Genomic DNA, 22,294 nt, shown 5'->3' with positions numbered 1-22,294 from the left:
GAAAATTGGGTACTTTTTCCACCACTGCTGGTAAGAAGGGGTAGGGAGGTACTTCACATGCTCTCGTGCATTCTTTATGCTGCCAAGCTTCAGGAAGCAGGGATAACCTTCCTAGAGAAACACACTACCTTCAAGTTGATGTGTCAGTCCAGTGTTCTATTCAGTACAAACTCCAAATAAACTGTGTTTGAGCACAAAACATCTCAGAGGTATAATGATTGCATGCATCTCGTATTGTTGCACAGTGAGAATACAGGTTGAATTACTAAGGCACATCTGCAATGCTAATTACCATAGTATGATTAGTGCTATCACACTACAGAAGCAATTATTGTAAACAACATACAGTACATGAATGACTGACTGAAAGTCAGAACAGTATTAGTTTATTTCAGATCTGAAGAACTAAGGTGTGTGGTAAGAATTTAGGAATTATTACCTACAAAAGTAAGCACCATCAGATCACTTTACAATTAATTTTGACAGCTGTTCTTGGCACAGCATTGATATAGACAGTAGACCTGAATGGCAATGCCAAGCAATGAGCTTATGTTTATGTATAATCCACATAGACATCATCCATGGAAAAAAAATTGGGAGGTCAACCCCCTTTAGGCACATACTGTAAATGGACAGTCCCAATCTAACCACATTCCTCTGAGAATGCGTCCACTCTACTGCTAAGTAAATAGATTAGCTTACCTCCGACAACATGAACCCAGGTCTGACTCCACTCAACAACCAACACAAGGAAGTGCCCTCGCCGCTTCACTTGGCTAATCTTAATAGATGTTAATAGAAGTTGATGACAGCATTGAGCTTTAAGTGCTAACTGTTGATATATACAAACACCATTGTTGATAACATGACTGAACGTAACTCTTGAGAGGTGCCAAACTCTTGCTCATCTCTACCGTGACATGGAACTATCTTTAGCCAGTGCTGATAAAACAATTGAATACAACATTGGTTAAAATAAATTACATAAAAATGTGTTCTTATACCAAACAGAGTTAAATGTAGCCTACTTAAAGAGCTTGCCACACACATAGCATAATACAAAACAAAAAGGATAAAGAATTTCAAGAACAGCCTTATGCAAATGTGGATTCCAATCCAATGAAAGTGTATAGTACATATCAGTGGAAAACAAATGAATTAGGCTACCTAACATTTCTATCAAACATTTCAAGGTGATCTCACATTGCTACTGACCAAAGGGTGACCAGTGGGAGTAATTTCAGAAGGATAACCCCATGTGGTGCCACAGTGTGTACAAATCTCTCTCAATGTGATGTTCGAATTCTAATCTCAGTGGTATTAAGCGACCTTGACCACATTGCAGTTCTTTCTTGTATGTGCTTTTTAGATTTGATAGATAAGAGACTGTTAAATTGAGGATGCTTAGTATTGTAAGCTCCTAACAGAAAACTAGGTTCAGTGTGCATAATGTAGCCGACATAGAAGCAGTCACTGGAATTTAGCCATTCAAATGTGTCTGCTTTGATAAAATACAGTATTTCTACATGAAAATCACATTACTGCTACATGACCACTAGCCTGATACTGTATGTGCCCCATTTTATGTAGAAATCCTATACCCCAGGGCCAAAGCATGCTTCTTGTCAAAAATGATGATTATCATGCATAGAATTACTTTTCTAGAGTGACAAAGCATGTTTCAATATGACAGGTGAAGCAGTGCACCCTTGGAATCTATCATAATTATCTCTCCTATTGCCATGTTGTACATACAAATTCCATTTGTATGGAATTTGAGCTACCAGACTCAATGAGCTACCAACCTCATTTTTTTGTATGCCAGTTGTATTCATACAAATTATGAATATAGTACAAATGGATATTACAAATAAAATAAACTTGGTTGCAAAATGTCCAACACTAGATAGACTCAGCAGCACTATAGTAATGGTGGCAGAGGAATGGCTGAAACCCAGACCCTATACCGAGGAGATTACATTTAGAGGAGAATTCATGTGAGTGATTGTCCAAAAATCAACCTAATTGTTATCTTTTCAAAATGTGCATAGGCCTATATCTGGGCGAGGCTTCATCTAAATTCACTTTGGCTGCGCCTGCTCTTGTCCTACTGCATTTATTCACCACTTTCTAATTTAATTTCAGTCCTTCTGGATTACCTTCATCTACCTAATGGCTTCCTGATTGCGTGTCTAGTCCTTCTGTTAGCATTATTAAAATGTAATTTCTGAAGTAATTAAGTAAAGCACTTATTTTCTTGAGGTTACTTCGCCACTTAATTTGTTCTTCATTAATGATATGTAATGGACTTGTAAATAAATGAATCATTGTTTCATAGCATGGGTGCAGTGTTCTGGAATAATGGTAAAGTTTGTCTCATACTGTGTAAAGTAATCGGATAAAGTAAAACAGAATGTTGGGGACAGCTTTGAAAGAAATCCACTAAAGCAAATGTTGTAATATTTTTGGACTATTGCTGTCTATATAATAACATGTGGTGAGTATTTAGATGTATATTTTTTTAGGAAATATTTATATTGTAAAGAAAACACTGTTCATGCTGCCTTAAAGTGCTAGAAACGTTCAGATTAATTTAACCACAAAAGTTTAACTGCCGTCTCGAAAGATGTATGAGCATCAGTGAATCTCCAGCATTGTAGTAGAGCAGGGGTTTGAAGCATAGAGCCAGCGAGGGGATCCAATCTGGCCCGCGGGTGGTTTGAGTAAAAAATTGAGAGAAAAAATAACGTGTGGGGATACATTAACTTAATATACTTTAAAATGACTAAAACCAAATTGAAACAGTGTAGTAATGATAATGTACCTACATTCATACAGTTTCTTGACCGTGTCCAGCTCGCTAAAAATCAACAAAATGAAGGCTAGCATCAAAAATTCCAAAAACAATGGATAGAGGAAACATTTTAGCAAATTTTGAAAGCGAGGAAATACTGTATAACAAATCGTTGAAGACAGAATGCGACACCCGGGGCAACATTTGTTTGACACCCTTGTATTAGAGGATGGCGCTGGAATGGAATCATGAGGGGAATGCAAATGTTCTGAACATTCCCAAAAATACAATTTCTCATCTTCAACTATGGAGACAGGCCGTCTGCCTTCCCTCCTCTGGGGCTTGTTGATAACATCTGTCAACACATATGGCAGTCAGAAAAGTGTTTGTTTGTAAATCTAACAGAATAATGACAGCCAGATTCTGTAAGTGGAAAAATCATATGCTGATTAGAATGGAACTAAACATTTTCCACTGTTTTGTGTATGCATGGAAAATCTGATTACAATGGTTGCGTAAGTTGCGAAGAACGAAGACCGCATTGTAGAATAGTAATGATGTGTATAAATTAAGGATTTGTTTCCCCACATCTGATGAGGTGCTCTTGAATCAATACACAAATCGATGAATTACGGGAAAACTGAGCAGAGGTGATGTCAAACAAGCTATACAAACATGGTTCTGAAAGACTAAGAGACACGCCGTGATTGTGATCGTGATTGCTTCAACCTCACGAGCTGTAGTGGGATTGTGGGAGCATATAATGACCGTGTGTTCAGAGATCTATGGGCATCTATTTAACCTTCTGTCCATTAAACCCATTGCCATGATGAAAAGGGAGCTCTAATGGAAGAGCCAGGTCTGAATGGAAGCACTAGAGGACATCCAGCAAACTGTAAACCTCATAAAACCACTGTCCATTTGTCAAAATGGTTTCATCTGTTAGAAATGGTTTTATTTATCTCATTTTCGGACCCTAGCATGTCCATTGAAACACTTTCCCTCTTCAAGATACTTTTTTAAAAGCATTGTTCTGTCAGGAGAGAACTATGACTCACAAGAAAATGTATGCAGATAATAAATGCAAATTAGTCGTCATATCAATGTTTGGTAAATCCTTCGCAAAATCTTGTCAAGGTTAAAATAATCATCAAGCAAAGCTTTGGAACAGTACAAAGTCAGAGTTAGTAACAATATGATATAGGGTTTAACTTTATTTATTCTTGTAACTATGGGAACAACCCAGCCCACGCATGTATACAGAACTGACCCACTGGACAGCCTTTCATCTAGCAAGCTCAAGCAAGTTCTTTGAGAGTCCAACCATGGCAACTGAGAAAGTTATTGTTTCTTATCAAACAAAACAATATAGTGTTACATAACATAATTCTGCAAATCCATTGTTCATTTCACATTGCTTCATTCATCAGAGCTTACAGTAAGTAGTACAGAGAGGTTCAAGATTTGTGATAATGCTTTCTCACATAATATTACCCCTCATAGAGTCAAGTGTCAGTTGTACTAGGTGAGTGTGAAGGTGACACAACAGTCTGCTGTAGAAGACACTGAAATAAGTTCAAGAGGTCTTCATCATTCCAGCAGAATAGCAAGCAATGTGCTTTATAAAAGGTTATAGAGCTGGTCAAGTCAGGGTATAAATGCAGAGCCAGAGACACTATTGCAAAACAAACAGTTGAATATGGATGTGCCAGGTATGCTGCAAAGCTCTTAAGCCTAAACTCAAGCCAACTAAATACATAATACATCATGACTCATAGTGTATTATGTTTATGATCCTTGCCAGCTCCTAAGTAAGCATAGTGAACCATCCATACTGTATGTCCTTCATACCATCAGTAATAACAAGGCCCATGAAGCATTTTCTCAACAGGACAGTTTCATCATGTTGCTTCACCTTTAATTTAAGTTTGGACATAACGACTTACTAACAAGCCTAATTGTTCTTTCCCTCGACTAGCATTGTAGCAGTAGACAACAACTTATCAAATCGCAAAAATGGTACATCGCTTGGTTGTGTCTTGCATTAGAAGAGGCAAAAAGTGCAATCCGACAGACCCTAGTCAGTATCAGCCACCCCCAGCCAAGGTTCAGACAAGACTCACTGACAATAAGTTACCACTTCTCTGACAAAGTACTTCCTGCTATCACTCCCTCACTGTTCTCACCTGGAGCTTGATTGTCAGTCTTGCACACTGCAGCCTAAAGACAGACAGACAACCCTAGGAAGGTAACCTGTGTACACTTCTATGTAAAACTCACTCATTTCACCTCTAGTTAGAGGAGGTTGATAAACGGGTAGATAAACATTGCTTTACTTTCTGGAAGGAGGTCTTATTAATCAAATTACTTTTGATTAGGATTTAAAATACCTAAACCAAGAGTACTTTTTCAATTTGTAATCCAAATAGAATAAATCACATTGAAGGCAGGGTGGAAATAAATGATTTACTACCATCAAATACTCTGGGAATGAGGTAAACAACAGAGAAATGTTTTCAGCTTAATTGTGTTGGCACCGCATTGCCATTCATTACTGTAAAAATCAACTATTAACTTCTCACCAACCATCCGATCCCACTACAACTCTTATTTTGTATGGAAGATAACTGGCAGTAACTGGATCCAGGATGTCTAAGCAGTACAATGCATACTATATGCATTCATTGTTTTTGAACACTGTGTACATTAGGTGGAGTACTTGGCAATGGGGATTGGGTGTAAACCTTCCTAAAACTAATCTCACAGAGGGTCTCCTTGTCATACAGAGGGTATCATTGTCAAACAAAGTATACTAACTGTTTGCCATCTCTCTCTCTTGCTCTCTCTTTCTCTTTCTACCGCACCTGCTGTCTTGACCTCTAAATGCTGAGCTATGAAATGCTAACTGACATTAACTCCTGAAGTGCTCACCTGTTCCACCTTATATGACCACTGTGAATATTATTTGACCCTGCTGGTCATCTATGAACATTTGAATATCCTGAGGAACGATCTGGCCTTAATGACCATGAACTCTTATAATCTCCACCCGGCACAGCCAGAAGAGGACTTAGCCACCCCTCAGAGCCTGGTCCCTCTCTAGGTTTCTTCCTAGCTTGCTGTTCGGAGTCTTTGGGGGTTTAGGATGGGTGTCTGTATGAGCACTTTGTGACAACTGCTGAAAAATCGATTGATATAGTTGTACGGTTCCTAAGATCCTCCTGAGAGCAATTACTGGCCAAGAAGATGGCATATTATATAATTGAAAAACTACCGCCTTGTAAATATTTAACTAACATGCCATGGCTGACATACATTACATTTACCATTCTATAGCGATAACCCTAGTGTGCTGTGGTGAAAAGGTCACCTTAAACTTCATCCATACTATTTTTACGACTGTGACACGGTCAGACAAGTGTCCCAGCAGTGTCGAAAAAAGGATTTCCATGATTAGCACTGCAGTGCAAAAATGTGAATTCCATACAGAACATTTCTGTCAGCCCTCAAAGTAGCTTAAGTGGATGGAAATTGAAAAAGTCTCCGCCTGAAAAAGATAGACCTGTGTCCTATAGAGAGACTGCAAGATCAGCTTCCAGACAGAGTGAACAGAGCCCTGAAATTAGTCATCCTTTGGAGAGTGCAAGAAAATACAGTGTGTTCCCCAATACCGATATTAGAAGGGTCACTCCCATTGCGCCAAACTTAGGTGTCACTCAAAAGTTTTTGCCCCAAGTCACCAACTTGTGCGTGCTACTTTAAAAAGTACAAAATTCAGTATTGGCAAACAGTATGAACTACTAATACATTACTCTTTAGGTTGATGTTAAAATGGTTTGCCATTAGGCTGTTTAATATAAACGTAATTGAGTAACTCCACTGAATGTAACTTAAATTGCGCAGTGTCACGTTCAAATAAATGTCAAAACCTTTCTAATCATTCATAATCTGGGGAACATTACCCTACTTGGGGCATTAAGCCAATCAGGTCCATAATCTCATTACACAGTAGACTGCATGTGAATTAGAATCCCACAATTTATGAGAATGGTGTCTAACATTGGAAACCTTTTATGCCCTGATTGACATTTTGGTACCAGAAATAACACAATTCTGTGCTTCGTTCCTATTGATGTCTTGGAATGACTTTAATGTCTTCTTCAAGGGTTGTGAGCTCACTGGGAATGCCCAGGTCAGTACGGAAGATTCACTTATACTGTATGAAGAGGATGGTGTAATAAGGATGGGGGGAGCAGTATCTTGCCCTCAATACCCTAGAAAGTTCTGGATACTGGTTCTAATTGAAGCGATGAGCCAAATAACCCTTTCTACATTTAATCTTGTAACCGCGTCATCTTTACATCTTTTTTATTTTTCTTCACCTTAAGAACTCTGAAGGCTACTGTTCGTGAAGTGCCATAAATTACAAGACTGCATAACTTTTTCCAAGGGACAAAAATATTCCTAACCACTGCTGCTCTGTTTGGTTGTCCAGAATTTTGTCCCAGTAGTACAGTACATGTGAGCCTGCATATAGATTTCATCTTCTTTCATTGCACCCAGTTGAGCTTTTCTAACCCAAGAGTCAAATAAAAGCAGTAATACAGTTTGGCAACTATATCGACACTACTGAGACACTGCAGTCTACAGACACAAAACATATTTGCTAATGACAGCACAATATTCATTCACATGCTGTGCTTGACTGGGATCATTTCCAACATATGAATACAACACCGCCAACGCATTTACAATAGATATATGATTTGAATATTGGTTTAGAACTATAGCTAAAATTAAATGAGATTTTAAAAATTTGATTTTGATCATTTTCAGGTAGACATAAAGACATCAGAAACCATGCAAAATCTACAGCTAATCAATGGAGATCCACACACAGTAGTTGGCATTCGATTTTCAACAAAGGTGCTCCCACAGCTACTGCTGCTACCCCCTCCTAGTGGGGAGATAAACATCACCTCTCTTCAAGAGACTAGTCTAAGCACCAGCGCATGTTGTCATGGAAACCATTCACTGGCACACAATCTCTCTGTGCTCCCTCTATCGCTGTAGAAATGCCTGGACTCCAACTCAGCTTTGCTGCTTCTTTATATCAGAAAGAAGTATTTGGGTTGAATATATATATATATATCAATCAGAGGTTGGTATGTGCAAGGAAACCTTTGTGGTCTTTTGTGTGGGTGGATCGGAGAAGGGGTGTACATATGTAGGATCTTAATTTGATCCCTCTTTTGGTGCTGAGAATTTTCTTGCACCGTAAATAAATACATTCACAGAAAACCCACACTATCACTTTTCATGTAGCCTACCTTTGGCCAGCTCAGAGCCTAACCACCGAGCAAGCAACATTATGGACTAAAAGTTAAAATCATATTGCTGCAGGATTATTTTGCTGTGATAATATATTGTAGGTCAAATTAAGATCCTGCTTCTGTATGTATTGTACTATGCATGAGTGCCAGTACTTGTCAGTGTGTGTGATTGTGTGGTGGATTTTGTGCGCACCGGGCAATACTAAAAGGGAACCCATTATATCCAATTAAAAATAGCTTCAAACCCTTGCATGTGTTCTGTTTACACTACATTAAGTATTAATAGAGTGTAGAGATGGAGGTGTAAACACCTGAAGCAGTGTGCATCCTGAAATGTACTGATTACCTTTAAATCTGTGTAAAACCTAGTAATGGTGAAACGGATATCACATTTTTATTGCTATTCATAATCATAAAACCAATAGGGAAAATAAACTAAAAGGATCTGCTGCTTTTGTTCAACATTTGGAATTAAAACAATACATTGGCTAGCCTGGGTAGGGAGGGACATTCTACCTACTGTACAGAACTGCAAACGCACACAGTGGAGTGGGTTACTAGTAATTTATGGAGCAGGAAGGTAAGAATAAATTCTTTGTCAAATAATCCTCTTACCACAACTTTGGGATAGTGATTGAACTCTGGACTAAACATTTATTATTGATATCAGGGTGCACGCACAACTTTGCAAATGCTCTCAATTACGTGTGTATACGCCAATATGTATTAATAAAAAATCCCCATGCATATTCATACTGATTGTATCGTGTGAACCAATGTTAATTCCCCAAAGGTAGGTTATACTGGACCAAATGATTCCATTATTTCACATTATGACTTGTAATTAATCTGCATGTGGTGCCTTTCAGCATATGGGGATGATCAGCGGCTGCCAGAGTAAATACAGAGAAATCTCTCCCCCAAAGGGAGACTTCATTAGCTCATCTGAGGACAAAGTTACATTACAGCTCTATCTGCTATAACGTGAAGTTGAAATACAGTACCTGGTGAAAGTCTACACCCAGTGCAGTCTTCAGTTTGCTGCCTTAAAATGAAATCTAAAAAATGACAGAAAAACCGAATGATGTCTTAATTGCATATGTCCCCACACCCTAGAGGTAATACTTGGTGAAAGCACATTTGGCAGCTATTACAGCTGTGAAAATGTTTCTATATGATTCTACCAACTTTTCACAACTCTTAGGGCAACATACAGCTGTATATCCATTGTTCTTGTTATACTGATCGTCGTTAGGAGAAAGAGAGGAGGACCAAAATGCAGCGTGATGATTATCCATTTTAATGAACACTAATAATCTAACAAAAACAACAAAACACGAGAACGAAACGAAACAGTCCTGAACGGTGAAGATACACAAACACAGGAACAGGAACAATCACCCACAACCCACAATACAAAACAGGCTACCTAAATATGGTACCCAATCAGACAACACCTGCCTCTGATTGAGAACCATATCAGGCCAAACACATAGAAATAGACAAACTAGACATACAACATAGAATGCCCACTCAGATCACACCCTGACCAAACAAAACATAGAAACATACAAAGCAAACTATGGTCAGGGCGTGAGAGTACCCCCCCCTAAGGTGCGGACTCCGGCCGCAAAACCTAAACCTATATGGGAGGGTCTGGGTGGGCATCTGTCCGCGGTGGCGGCTCTGGCGCGGGACGTGGACCCCACTCCACCATAGTCATTGCCCGCTTCAGTGACCTCTTTGTAGTGGCGACCCTCGCCGCCGACCTTGAACTGGGAACCCTAATAAGGGGCCCCACTGGACTGAGGAGCGCCTCTGGACTGAGGGGCGCCTCTGGACTGAGGATCAGCTCCGGACTGAGGGGCAGCTCCGGACTGAGGGGCAGCTCCGGACTGAGGGGCAGCTCCGGACTGAGGGGCAGCTCCGGACTGAAGGGCAGCGCCGGACTGAAGGGCAGCTCCGGACTGAACGGCGGCTCCGGACTGGCGGGCGGCTCTGGCAGCTCCGAACTGGCGGGCGGCTCTGGCAACTACGAACTGGCGGGCGGCTCTGGCAGCTCCGAACTGGCGGGCGACTCTGGCAGCTCCGAACTGGTGTGCGACTCTGGCGGCTCCGGACTGGCGGGCGGCTCTAGCGGCTCCGGACTGGCGGGCGGCTCTGGCGGCTCCGGACTGGCGGGCGGCTCTGGCGGCTCCGGACTGGCGGGCGGCTCAGGTGGCTCCTGACTGACGGGCGGTTCTGGCGGCTCCTGAATGACGGGCGGCCCTGGCGGCTCCTGAATGACGGGCTGCTCTGGCGGCTCCTGACAGACGGACGGCTCTGGCGGCTCAGGACAGACGGGCGGCTCAGGCGGCACTGGACGGACAGGTGGGCGGCTCAGGCGGCGCTGGACGGATGGCTCAGGCGGCGCTGGACAGACGGACGGACGGCTCAGGCGGCGCTAGACAGGAGGGAGACTCAGACGGCGCTGGACAGGAGGGAGACTCAGGCGGCGCTGGACAGGAGGGAGACTCAGGCGGCGCTGGACAGGAGGGAGACTCAGGCGGCGCTGGACAGGAGGGAGACTCAGGCGGCGCTGGACAGGAGGGAGACTCAGGCGGCGCTGGACAGGAGGGAGACTCAGGCGGCGCTGGACAGGAGGGAGACTCAGGAGGCGCTGGACAGGAGGGAGACTCAGGCGGCACTGGACAGGAGGGAGACTCAGGCGGCGCTGGACAGGAGGGAGACTCAGGCGGCGTTGGACAGGAGGGAGACTCAGGCGGCGTTGGACAGGAGGGAGACTCAGGCGGCGCTGGACAGGAGGGAGACTCAGGCGGCGCTGGACAGGAGGGAGACTCAGGCGGCGCTGGACAGGAGGGAGACTCAGGCGGCGCTGGACAGGAGGGAGACTCAGGCGGCGCTGGACAGGAGGGAGACTCAGGCGGCGCTGGACAGGAGGGAGACTAAGGCTGCGCTGGACAGGAGGGAGACTCTGGCAGCGCTTAGCAGGCGGGAGCACCTGTAGTGAGGAGACGGAGAGACAGCCTGGTGCGGGGGGCTGCCACCGGAGGGATGGTGCGTGGAGGTGGCACCGGATAGACCGGACCGTTCAGGCGCACTGGAGGTCTCGAGCACCGAGCCTGCCCAACCCTACCTGGCTGAATGCTCCCCGTAGCCAGGCCAGTGCGGCGAGGTGGAATAGCCCGCACTGGGCTGTGCTGGCGAACCGGGGACACCATGCGTAGGGCTGGTGCCATGTACCCCGGCCCGAGGAGACGCGCTGGAGACCAGATGCGCTGAGCCGGCTTCATGGCACCTGGCTCGATGCCCACTCTAGCCCGGCCGATACGAGGCGCTGCTATGTACCGCACCGGGCTCTGCCTGGGCACCTGGGACACCGTGCGCCTCACGGTGCCTGCCTGGTCCCTCTCTCTCCACAGTAAGCACGTTGGCGCAGGTCTCCTACCTGACTTCGCCACGCTCCCCGTGTGCCCCCCCCCCCAAGTAATTTTTGGGGCTGCCTCTCTGGCTTCCAGCCGCGCTTTCGTGCTGCTTCCTCACACCGCCGCCTCTCCGCTTTCGCTGCCTCCAGCTCAGCCTTGGGGTGGCGATATTCTCCAGCTTGTGCCCAGGGTCCCTTGCCGTCCAGAATCTCCTCCCAGGTCCAGGAGTCCTGCGATCGCTGCTGCTGCTGCCCGTTACCACGCTGCTTGGTCCGGTTGTGGTGGGTGATTCTGTCACGATCGTCGTTAGGAGAAAGAGAGGAGGACCAAAATGCAGCGTGATGATTATCCATTTTAATGAACACGAATAATCTAACAAAAAACAACAAAACACGAGAACGAAACGAAACATTCCTGAACAGTGAACATACACAAACACAGGAACAGAAACAATCACCCACAACCCACAATACAAAACAGGCTACCTAAATATGGTTCCCAATCAGAGACAACGACTAACACCTGCCTCTGATTGAGAACCATATCAGGCCAAACACATAGAAATAGACAAACTAGATGCCCACTCAGATCACACCCTGACCAAACAAGAAACATACAAAGCAAACTATGGTCAGGGCGTGACACTTGTCAAAAAAAGCTCAATAAATTTGGTTGGGAATGATCGATGGACAGCAATATTCTAACCTTGTCTCTGATTTAAGGCAGGACTGAGACTGAACCATTCAGGAACACTCAACACCTTTGGAAAGCCATTCTGGTTTGTCTTTGGCATTAACATATGTGTAATTGTCCCGCTGAAAAATCTATGCTCCTTTCATTAAATGTTGATCCTGACAAACTCCCCAGTCCCTGCCGGTGACAAGCATAACCATAACATGATGCTGCCACCACAATACTTGAAAATACAGAGCGTTTCACTCTGTGTTGTGTGGTATTGGATTTGACCAAAAACCTAAAATTGTTTTAACGGCCATGTTGCAGCAAAACAGAGGATATGAATTTTTTTTTTAACACAGGCTTCCTTCTTTTCACTTTATCATACAGGCCAGGAATGTCGAGTGAATGCAATGTTGTTGATCCTCTGTATTTTCAAGTGTTGTTGTGGCAGCATCATGTTATGGGTATGCTAGTCACCGGCAGGAAATGGGAAGTTTGTCATTATGGGTTATGGAAAAAAAATCCTGGATATTGTACAGTGGTGTCATACTCCATTTTGCCTCAAGCAATCAGACTCATTACTACATGATGATGACAATCACATATACTTGTTAAGCCTACTAAATAGCATGGAAATACTGTATGTGATTGCAAACACAGCAACGATATAGCACGCATGCCTTGTTGTGAGTAGGATATGTTAGCGCTAACAAAGCTGGTACATTGCCCCTCCCACAAATGTGCTGCAATGTGACTTACAGAGCAGACTCCATTAATGTGTGGATCACAGGAGGTTGGTGGCACCTTAATTGGGGAGGACGGGCTCGTGGTAATGGATGGAGCGGAATGATATCAAATACATCAATGTCATGGTTTCCATGTGTTTGATACCATTCCATCTCCTCCGTTACAGCCATTATTATGAGCCGTCGTCCCCTCAGCAGCCTCCACTGATGTGGATTTGTTGTCTCACTCTTTTGGCCATGCATTCTGAACAGATACAATTTTGTATTTTGTTCCCCAAAGGCTTTACTTTATAGTATCACACAGTGCATTCGGAAAGTATTCAGATTCCTTCACTTTTTTCACATTTTGTTATGTTAAAGCCTTATTCTAAAAACACACAATAACCCATAATGACAAAGCAAAAACAGGTTTTTAGATATGTTTACAGATTTATAAATGGAAATATGACATTTACATAAGTATTCAGACCCTTTACTCAGTCCTTTTTGAAGCACCTTTGGCATCGATTACAGCCTCAAGTCTTCTTGGGTATGATGTTACAAGCTGTATTTGGGGAGCTTCTCCCATTCTTCTCTGCAGATCCTCTCAAGCTCTGTCAGGTTGGATGGGCGTCGCTGCACAGTTATTTTCAGGTCTCTCCAGAGATGTTCGATCGGGTTCAAGTCCGGGCTTTGACTGGGCCACTCAAGGACATTCAGAGACTTGTCCCAAAGCCACTCCTGCCTTTTCTTGGCTGTGTGCTTAGTGTCCTTGTCCTGTTGGAAGGTGAAACCTCGCCCCAGTCTGAGGTCCTGAACGCTCTAGAGCAAGTTTTCATCAAGGATCTCTATGTACTTTGCTCCGTTCATCTTTCCCTTGGTCCTGACTAGTCTCCCAGTCCCTGCCGCTGAAAAACATCCCCACAGCATGATTCACTGTTGGAATGGTGCCATGTTTCCTACAGATGTGACGCTTGGTTTCATCAGACCAGAGAATCATGTTTCTCATGGTCTGAGAGTCCTTTAGGTGCCTTGTGGCAAACTCCAAGTGGACTGTCATGTGCCTTTTACTGAGGAGCGGCTTCCGTCTGGCCACTCTACGAGTTTGGCAGTGTGTTGTGAGCATACTCCGTCCCAGACGAGGAACTTTCTCCAGTTGCTGGCCTGGGTGGAGACAAAACAGAGGAGGAACTTCTCCAGCTCCTGGTTGGCCCGCTCCGTTTACCCATTCAACTGTGGGTGGAATCCCAAGGAGAGACTCACCGACACCCCCAACAGGGAGCAGAAGGCTTTCCAATACTGTGCGACAAACTGGGGCCCACGATCCGAGACAATGTCCTGGGGAGGTCTGTGTAGTCGAAAGACATGGGTAATCATGAGATCAGTGGTCTCCTTCGCTGAGGGTAACTTGGATAAGGAAATTAAATTGGCTGCCTTGGAGAACCGATCAACGACCACCAGGATAGTGGTAAGCCCTTGGGATGGAGGTATCCTTGTGATAAAGTGTACGGACAGGTGGGACCAGGGCCGGCTGGGGATGGGCAGAGGTTGGAGCAACCCAGCCAGTAGCTGTCATGAGGACTAGCTTTGTGCACAGGTGGAACAAGTTGCAACAAAGGATCTCACATCCTCAATCATGTTTGGCCACCAGAATTTCCACCTCAGGAACTCCAGTGGCTGATTAACCCCTGGATGCCCATTTAATTTAGAGGAGTGTCCCCATTTTAGTACTTGGGAACAGGCTGATCACGGAACGTAAAGTCTGTTAGTGGGTCCCCCGCTGGGGTCAGGTTCTCGGGTCTGGGCTTGTCGGACCGTGGTCTCAATACTCCATATCACTGGGGCAACAATAAGGGAGCTGGGGATGATGGCTCGGAGTCCCTCTCCTCGTTAGAGACATCATGTTGGCGGGGAAGGGTGTCTACTTTCTGATTCTTGGATCACGGGCAATAGGCTAGTGTGAAATCAAACCTGTTAAAAAACAGATCCCACCTAGCCTGTCGAGCATTCAACCTCTTGGCTTCTTGGAGGGAGGCCAAGTTCTTATGGTCCGTCCAGATCACGACAGGATGAGGTGCCCCCTCCAACCAGTGTCGCCACCTCTCAAGGGCCCACTTAACTGCCAAGAGCTCCCAGTTGCCTACATCATAGTTGAGTTCTGCTGGCGAGAACCGCTTGGAGAGAAAGGCACATGGATGCAGTTTCTTGTCCCCCTTATTCCGCTGTGAAAGGACCGCCCCTGTCCGAGGCGTCCACCTCTACCATGAAGGAACGGGTTGGATTAGGATGGACAAGGATGGGTCCGGAGGAGAAATGTCCCTTGTGCTCCCTGAATGCCCTGTCAGCCTCGGGGGTCCAGCAAAAACAGTTCTGGCCCGTGAGAGGTGCTGCCAGCGCACCAAAGTTGCGTATAAAACGCCTGTAAAAATTGGCAAACCAGAGGAATCACTGGACCTGTTTGAGTGAGGCCGGATGGGGCCGGTCGGTGACCGCCCTTACCTTTACGGGATCCATTTGGATGCTGGCGATAGAGATAATGTGGCCCAGGAAAGAAACTTGGGATACATGGAACTCCATAAAAGTAGTGCCATCAGAAAGTATTCACATCCCTTGACTTTTTCCACATTTTGTTGTGTTACAGCCTTAACTGAAAATGTATTCATTTGAGATTTTGTTGGTCAATGGCCTACATACAACACCCCATAGTGTCAAAGTGGAATTATGTTTTTTGACATTTTTACAAATTAATAAAAACATTTAAGTTGCATGGACTCACTCGGTGTGCAATACTAGTGTTTAACATGATTTTAGATTAATATCCTCATCTCTGTACCCCACACATACAATTATCTGTCAGGTCCCTCATTCAAGCAGTGAATTTCAAACACAGATTCAACCACAAAGACCACAGAGGTTTCCCAATGCCTCGCAAAGGACACCTGTTTGTAGATGGGTAAAAAAAATGAAAAGCATACATTGAATATCCCTTTGATTATGGTATATTTATTAATTACGCTTTGGATGGTTATACTTGGACACCCAGTCACTACAAAGATACAGGCATCCTTTCTAACTCAGTTGTCAGAGAGGAAGGACACTTTTCAGAGATTTCACCATAACACCAATGGTGACTTTAAAACAGTTACAGAGTGTAATGGCTGTGATAGGAGGAAATTGAGGATGGATCGACAACATTGTAGTTACTCCACAATACTAACCTAATTGACAGAGTGAAAATAAGTTTGTTTGCAACAAGACACTAAAGTAAGAATACTGTTATATTTGGGGCAAATCCAATACAAGCTTGACTTAGGCTAAATTGAAGAGGAAAATCTGTTTCAGTCTGCTTTCCACCAGACACTGGGAGATCAATTCACTTTTCAGTAGGACAATAACCTAAAACACAATACCAAATATACACTTAGAGTTGCTTACCAAGAAGACAGTGAATGTTCCTGAGTGGTCAGTTTTGACTTAAATCTACTTGAAAATCTATGGCAAGACCTGAAAATGCTTGTCTAGCAATGATCAACAACCATTTTGACAGAGCTTGAAGAATTTTTTAAAGAATAATGGGCAAATGTTGCACAATCCAGGTGTGCAACACTCTTAGATACTTATCCAGAAAGACTCACAGCTGTAATCGCTGCCAAAGGTGTTTCTACAAAGTATTGACGCAGGGGTGTGAATACTTATGTAAATGAGATATTTCTGTATTTCAATTTCAATACATTAGCAAAAAAATCTAAAAACATGTGTTCACTTTTTCATTAATTAAGGGGTATTGTGTGTAGATGGGTAAGGGAAAAAATCTATTTAATCCATTTTCAATTCAGGCTGTAACACAACAAAATGTGAAATAAGTGAAGGGGTATGAATACTTTCTGAAAGCACAGGTGCCATTTGGGATGCATACCTAGTCGCATATCACACTCCCTCACTGTACAGTCCTGCCATATGAAAGGACAGTCCACATTCAAAGAGTCCCATAGAACTATAGCAGTTGTGCGCTTTTCTAATCAGCACCATGGACAGCAGCCAGAGTTCTGAAGTGAACGCCACTCACTCTGCTTATGTTCTTTCCCTCTCAATGCATTCTTGAATTTGCTCTAAAAAAAAAACGTTGCCTAAATTTGTGAACATGTAAAAAGGAACATTACTTAAACGTATATTTTGTTGTATATATGGAGTGGGTATCAATAAAGGCTATTCTACAGAGCTGAGTCTACCATCTGAAAAAAGTAAAACTATGGAGAATATGTACAGTAGGCCAGTCTATACATTGTAAAGAACACAGGTTGTAGTGATATAGTACTACACCTGTTAATAACTCCACCAGCCTGTAAACACATATAATATGTCTATTAATCTCAGTGAGGTAATAGGATCGCAAATATGGAATATTTTCACATACATTCCTTAAATGTACTTTAGTGGATATACTGTAGTAGGCTATACTATTATTATCAATAGGCTCGCGTCCTGCACTTTCAGCCATCAATGCTAATGATTGGTAGCACATAACCTTGAAACCAGCTAAGTTTTTGTAAAATGCCAATGTAATTTCAGTATTACTAGTCATTATGCTCGATTATGTTTGCTACCAATATGCTATGCATATGTCTACAGTTCTGAATAGCAATTGAAGTAGGTTCATTATCGTCATGTAGCCAACTCAATGTACACCGTGGAAATGATTATAGCATATAGCAATCTTAGCCAGGCCTCGTGTGTATTATATTGCACAAACTCATCTCACGTGTAATAATAGACATGGCAGATATAATCTTCTAATAACAATAATAGACCGTTTATGAAACATGGGCATGGCAAGTGGGGGTGCTGAACATCAAGACTGCAGCCTATCATCCGAACTCACCTAGGACGAAAAAGGGGAGTTCAGTGTTTTCTAGATCGTCCACGACCACTATTTCTCCCGGGAAATCATTTCTGACGGAAAACAGAAGCTTGGGCTCGGAGGCCGACGGACTATGCATGATGCTCAGGTCGTTTTCTCTCAAAAACGGCAACGCAGACACGGTGACGCTTTTCATTTTGCATTCCATATCTTGAGACTGATCCTCGTCGGCATTCACACCTTGAATATTAGCAGCTTTGAAGGCAAGAATCCATGCGAGCGAGACAAGCAATCTCAGACCCATCATGCCCCGCATCACCGCTACTTCGTATCCCCGTCTCCTTTCTGTTCGAGGGCTTCACTTCAATACGGAGAGGAAGAGGAGCGAGGGGGAATGCGCTGGCAAAGCACACATTTCCGGGTTGTTTTGTTCGGGAAATAAATTGCGTTTATTTCGCATAAATCCCCATAGCCTATGCTCTGTCACATGGTTAAAGATGATTTTTGATAATTTCAATGCAGCGTATGAGTTGTATGATAGCGGGAAAGGCAAAAATGCGCAGTACCACTGACCCCTTTATTGGAAATACCCAAATCAAGGCATTGAAAATGCTGCTCATCTGGGAGCCCACTAGTGCAATATGGGATAGTCGACTGTATTTGCGCGCCAATACGTTTATTGGTGTTTATTATAGGCTACAGTAATAACCCGTATTCAGTCGCTATCTGCCCACATATTGTGAAACTGTCAGTATTAATAAAAATTAAAAAACATCAGCCCTGGGTTTTATTACAGCATCTGCCCTGTCAAAACCGAGGTAACTCCAGTACACTAGGTCACCCAACTTGAAAAATTAAAAGTAAACAATCAATGAATGTCAGGAGGACTGAATAATAGACAAAACATAACTAGCGCTATCACAGACACCATGCATTTATTAATGGGATGGATGCATGAGACTTGCAAGAGAGTGGAGTCATCAATATTCAAAGAAAATAAAGTTTGCATGGGGAGTAGAAAGAACAAGAGCAACTGAGTGCATCTGGTGATGAGGCGAGTGGCAGGTGCAGAGAGGGAGAGAGGGCACAAAGCTGCGTCTAAGAATGATCTCCCTGTGTAATCTTGAGCTTCTTCCAGCAGTCGAGCAAGGTTTTAGCAAACTGTATAGTGGTTCTGTGATTAAAGCCCACACAATTCATTTCCAACTCTGACCTGCACCATAATTGAGCTCTGAGGGTGGGAGAGAGCACGACAGCAACATCACTATCACCATCTCCGGTTTTTGATATCCATTATTTTTGGGAGATCTTTCAGCAACACATGTCACATGGGCATGTTATTGCGGTATACACTATATACAGTACATTCGGAAAGTATTCAGACCCCTTGACTTTTTCCACATTTTGTTACGTTACAGCCTTATTCTAAAATTAATGAAATAGTCCCCCCCCCTCATCAATCTACACATGTATTTGGGGAGTTTCTCACATTCTTCTCTGTAGATCCTCTCAAACTCTGTCAGGTTGCATGGGGGGCCTCACTGCACAGCTATTTTCAGGTCTCTCCAGAGATGTTTGATGGGGTTCAAGTCCGGGTTCTGGCTAGGCTACTCAAGGACATTCAGAAACTCGTCCCCGAAGCCACGTCTGCCTTGTCTTGGCTGTCTGCTTAGGCTGTCTGCTTAGGGTTGTTGTCCAGTTGGAAGGTGAACCTTCAACCCCAGTCTGAGGTCCTGAACTCTCTGGAGCAGGGTTTGGCAAACTCCAAGCGGGCTGTCATGTGCCTTTTACTGAGGAGTGGCTTCCGTCTGGCCACTTCACCTCGTCAGGCTTCCAGGCCTTAGCTGGCTCGAGAGGTTTTCTTGCCGCGGTTGGCTCAGCAGGCTCCCACGCCTCAGCTGACTAATCAGGCTCCCGCCCCACACCTTAGCCGACTCATAAAGTTCCCACGCCTCGGCCGGCTTGTTAGGCTCCCATGCTTCGGACGGATCGTCAGGCTCCCACGCCTTGGCCGGCTCGTCAGGCTCCCACGCCTCCGCGGGATCGTCAGGCTTTCATGCCTCTGCCGTCTCGTCAGGCTCCCACGCCTCATCTGACTTGTCAGGCTCCCACGCCTCATCCGGCTCATCAGGCTCTCATGCCTCAGCCGGCTCGTCGGGCTTCCCCGGCCTCATCTGACTTGTCAGGCTCCCACGCCTCATCCGGCTCATCAGGCTCTCATGACTCAGCCGGCCTGTCAGGCTAGCCTAAATGGGACACCCCCCTCCCTGGCGCTGGAGGGCCCCTGGCGTTTGAGGGTGCCAGGCTGCCCATAATTACGCACATCTGTCACAATCCTTACGCGCACCTGCACTTCTTTGGACTCACCTGGACTCCATTACTTTGTTGATTGCCCTTCCTATATGTGTCTGTTCCTCAGTTTGATCCCTATGTCTGCATTATTGTCATTATATTTCCCCTGTTTAGACGCTGTCCTTGTTTGTTTCATGTCAGTTATTTATTAAATGTTCACTCCCTGTACTTGCTTCTCGTCTCCCAGCGTCTGTCCTTACATAAGAATGATGGAGCCTCTGTGGTCTTGGGGGCCTTCAATGCTGCAGAATTTTTTTGGTACCCTTCCCCAGATCTGTGCTTTGACACAATCCTGTCTCTGAGCTCTACTTACAATTCCTTCGACCTCATGGCTTGGTTTTTGCTCTGACATGCACTGTCAACTGTGGGACCTTATATAGACAGGTGTGTGCCTTTTCCAATATAAATTGAATCTACCACAAGTACATTTCTTAAAACCATTTTTTTATTGTCATTATGGGGTATTGTGTGTAGTTTTATGAGGAATTCTTTTTATTTAATCCATTTTAGAATAAGGCTGTAACGTAACAAAATATGGGAAAATAAGGGAAAGGAGTCTGAATACTTTCTGAATGCACTGTATGTCCCAAATGGCACCATATTCCCTATATAGTGCACTACTTTTGACCAGGGCCCTAAGTACCCTGATCAAATGTACTGCTCTATTAAGGGAAAAGGATGCCATTTGAGACACAGGCAGTTTGTGGATTATTGCTGTCCTTATATTGCACACTCCTGGAGATGAGCAGCACCAGAATCAACTATTGAGGTTTGTATTTTCTCCAGTAACACTCTGGAGTGTCATTGATTTGGTTATTAAGAGGGATTTACAGTAGTTATTGAAATGAAAACTCTTTCATCAGTGAAAATGAATCAGGGAGATGAAAGTGTTTTTTTATCTAGGAATTACTAATTTGTGTGCTTGCTATAATGAGCTAATTTGATTTTGTTCTCAAACCTTAACCAATACAGTAGGCTACTCTGTTCTCATCTATATCCTGTTGTTTACATGGTTCATTTTGACTGCCAAATAAATTGGGTGTTTCATTTGCTATCAAACCTCAACTTCTTCAAAAAGCTAATGCCACTGGGTAAGTAAAATGTATAGCAAACAGCAAGTGTATTTTTCTGAAAAAGTACATATAACCACTATGTCTTAAGGGTTTAAACCATTTGAGTAAAAAAAAAAGCAAAATCCTTGAAATACCTAAAAAGAAGGATATAACTCAATTATGTATTTCAGATTGTTAACCAAATTGCTGAATTTTCATAAAACCTAGTGGTGATATATAAATATGTTATAGGCATTAATATTTAATCCAGATATATAATGAGGTTTTCTCCACCAGAATATGTTGAAGTTTTATGAGACTGACATGCCATTCTCCTTCAGAATAACACTCACTTTGAGTAGCAACTGGAAAAAGACAATATGAACAAAAACGGTACAGCAACGACTAAGATGATTATAATTGGGTGACCTGAGACACCCAATGACCTGAGACGCCTTAAACAATAATAACACAAAGATAACATGCAATATAACATCTTTGAGTGAACTCTACAACCATTTTAAGTTCTAGTCAATATTGCTGATTTAGAGATTGGTTGTCACGTTCGTTTAGAGATGGATTAGACCAAGGTGCAGCGTGGTAGGTGTACATCTTTCTTTTATTTAAATGACACCGAAAAAACAACAAAATACAAAACGAACGTAAAGCTACATGCAGTGCAGAAAGCAACTACACACAAACAAGTTCCCACAAACTAAAGGTGGAAAAAAGGCTGCCTAAGTATGATCCCCAATCAGAGACAACGATAGACAGCTGCCTCTGATTGGGAACCATACCCGGCCAACAAAGAAATAGAAAAACTTGAATGCCCACCCAAATCACACCCTGACCTAACCAAATATAGAAATAAAAAGTCTCTCTAAGGTCAGGGCGTGACAGTGGCTAGATTGGCCCATTGTGGCAGAGCCTGTAGCAAAAATAATGAAAGCCTGTATTTACAGTATTTCCTGGCCCATGACTGCTAAAATAAATAAAGGATTAACGAATACCAAATTTGAGTCAACTAGCCCTTTAAACAGTGTCCTCGTTCAAAATGGAAGCTTGCCAGCTCCCTCT

General features: G+C 43.5%; 1 protein-coding gene across 11 annotated transcripts in view; it reads right to left on the bottom strand.

The window, feature by feature from the left end:
* LOC129824015 (astrotactin-1-like) overlaps positions 1-18,456 on the bottom strand; it is a 268,685-nt gene extending 250,229 nt beyond the window's left edge. For 6 of the 11 annotated variants that reach the window (XM_055883272.1, XM_055883276.1, XM_055883273.1 and 3 more), the window contains exon 1: positions 17,835-18,456. In XM_055883272.1, coding sequence (XP_055739247.1) covers positions 17,835-18,129 — 295 coding nt within the window. In that variant the 5' untranslated portion in view covers positions 18,130-18,456. The remainder of the gene's footprint in view (positions 1-17,834) is intronic. The other 5 variants (XM_055883282.1, XM_055883274.1, XM_055883275.1 and 2 more) reach the window with 1 other exon arrangement.
* Between the last annotated feature and the right edge of the window lie 3,838 nt (positions 18,457-22,294).

Source organism: Salvelinus fontinalis, chromosome 26, assembly GCF_029448725.1.
Source record: "Salvelinus fontinalis isolate EN_2023a chromosome 26, ASM2944872v1, whole genome shotgun sequence".
NCBI lineage: Eukaryota > Metazoa > Chordata > Actinopteri > Salmoniformes > Salmonidae > Salvelinus > Salvelinus fontinalis.
This window is presented reverse-complemented; position numbering and strand designations above follow the sequence as displayed.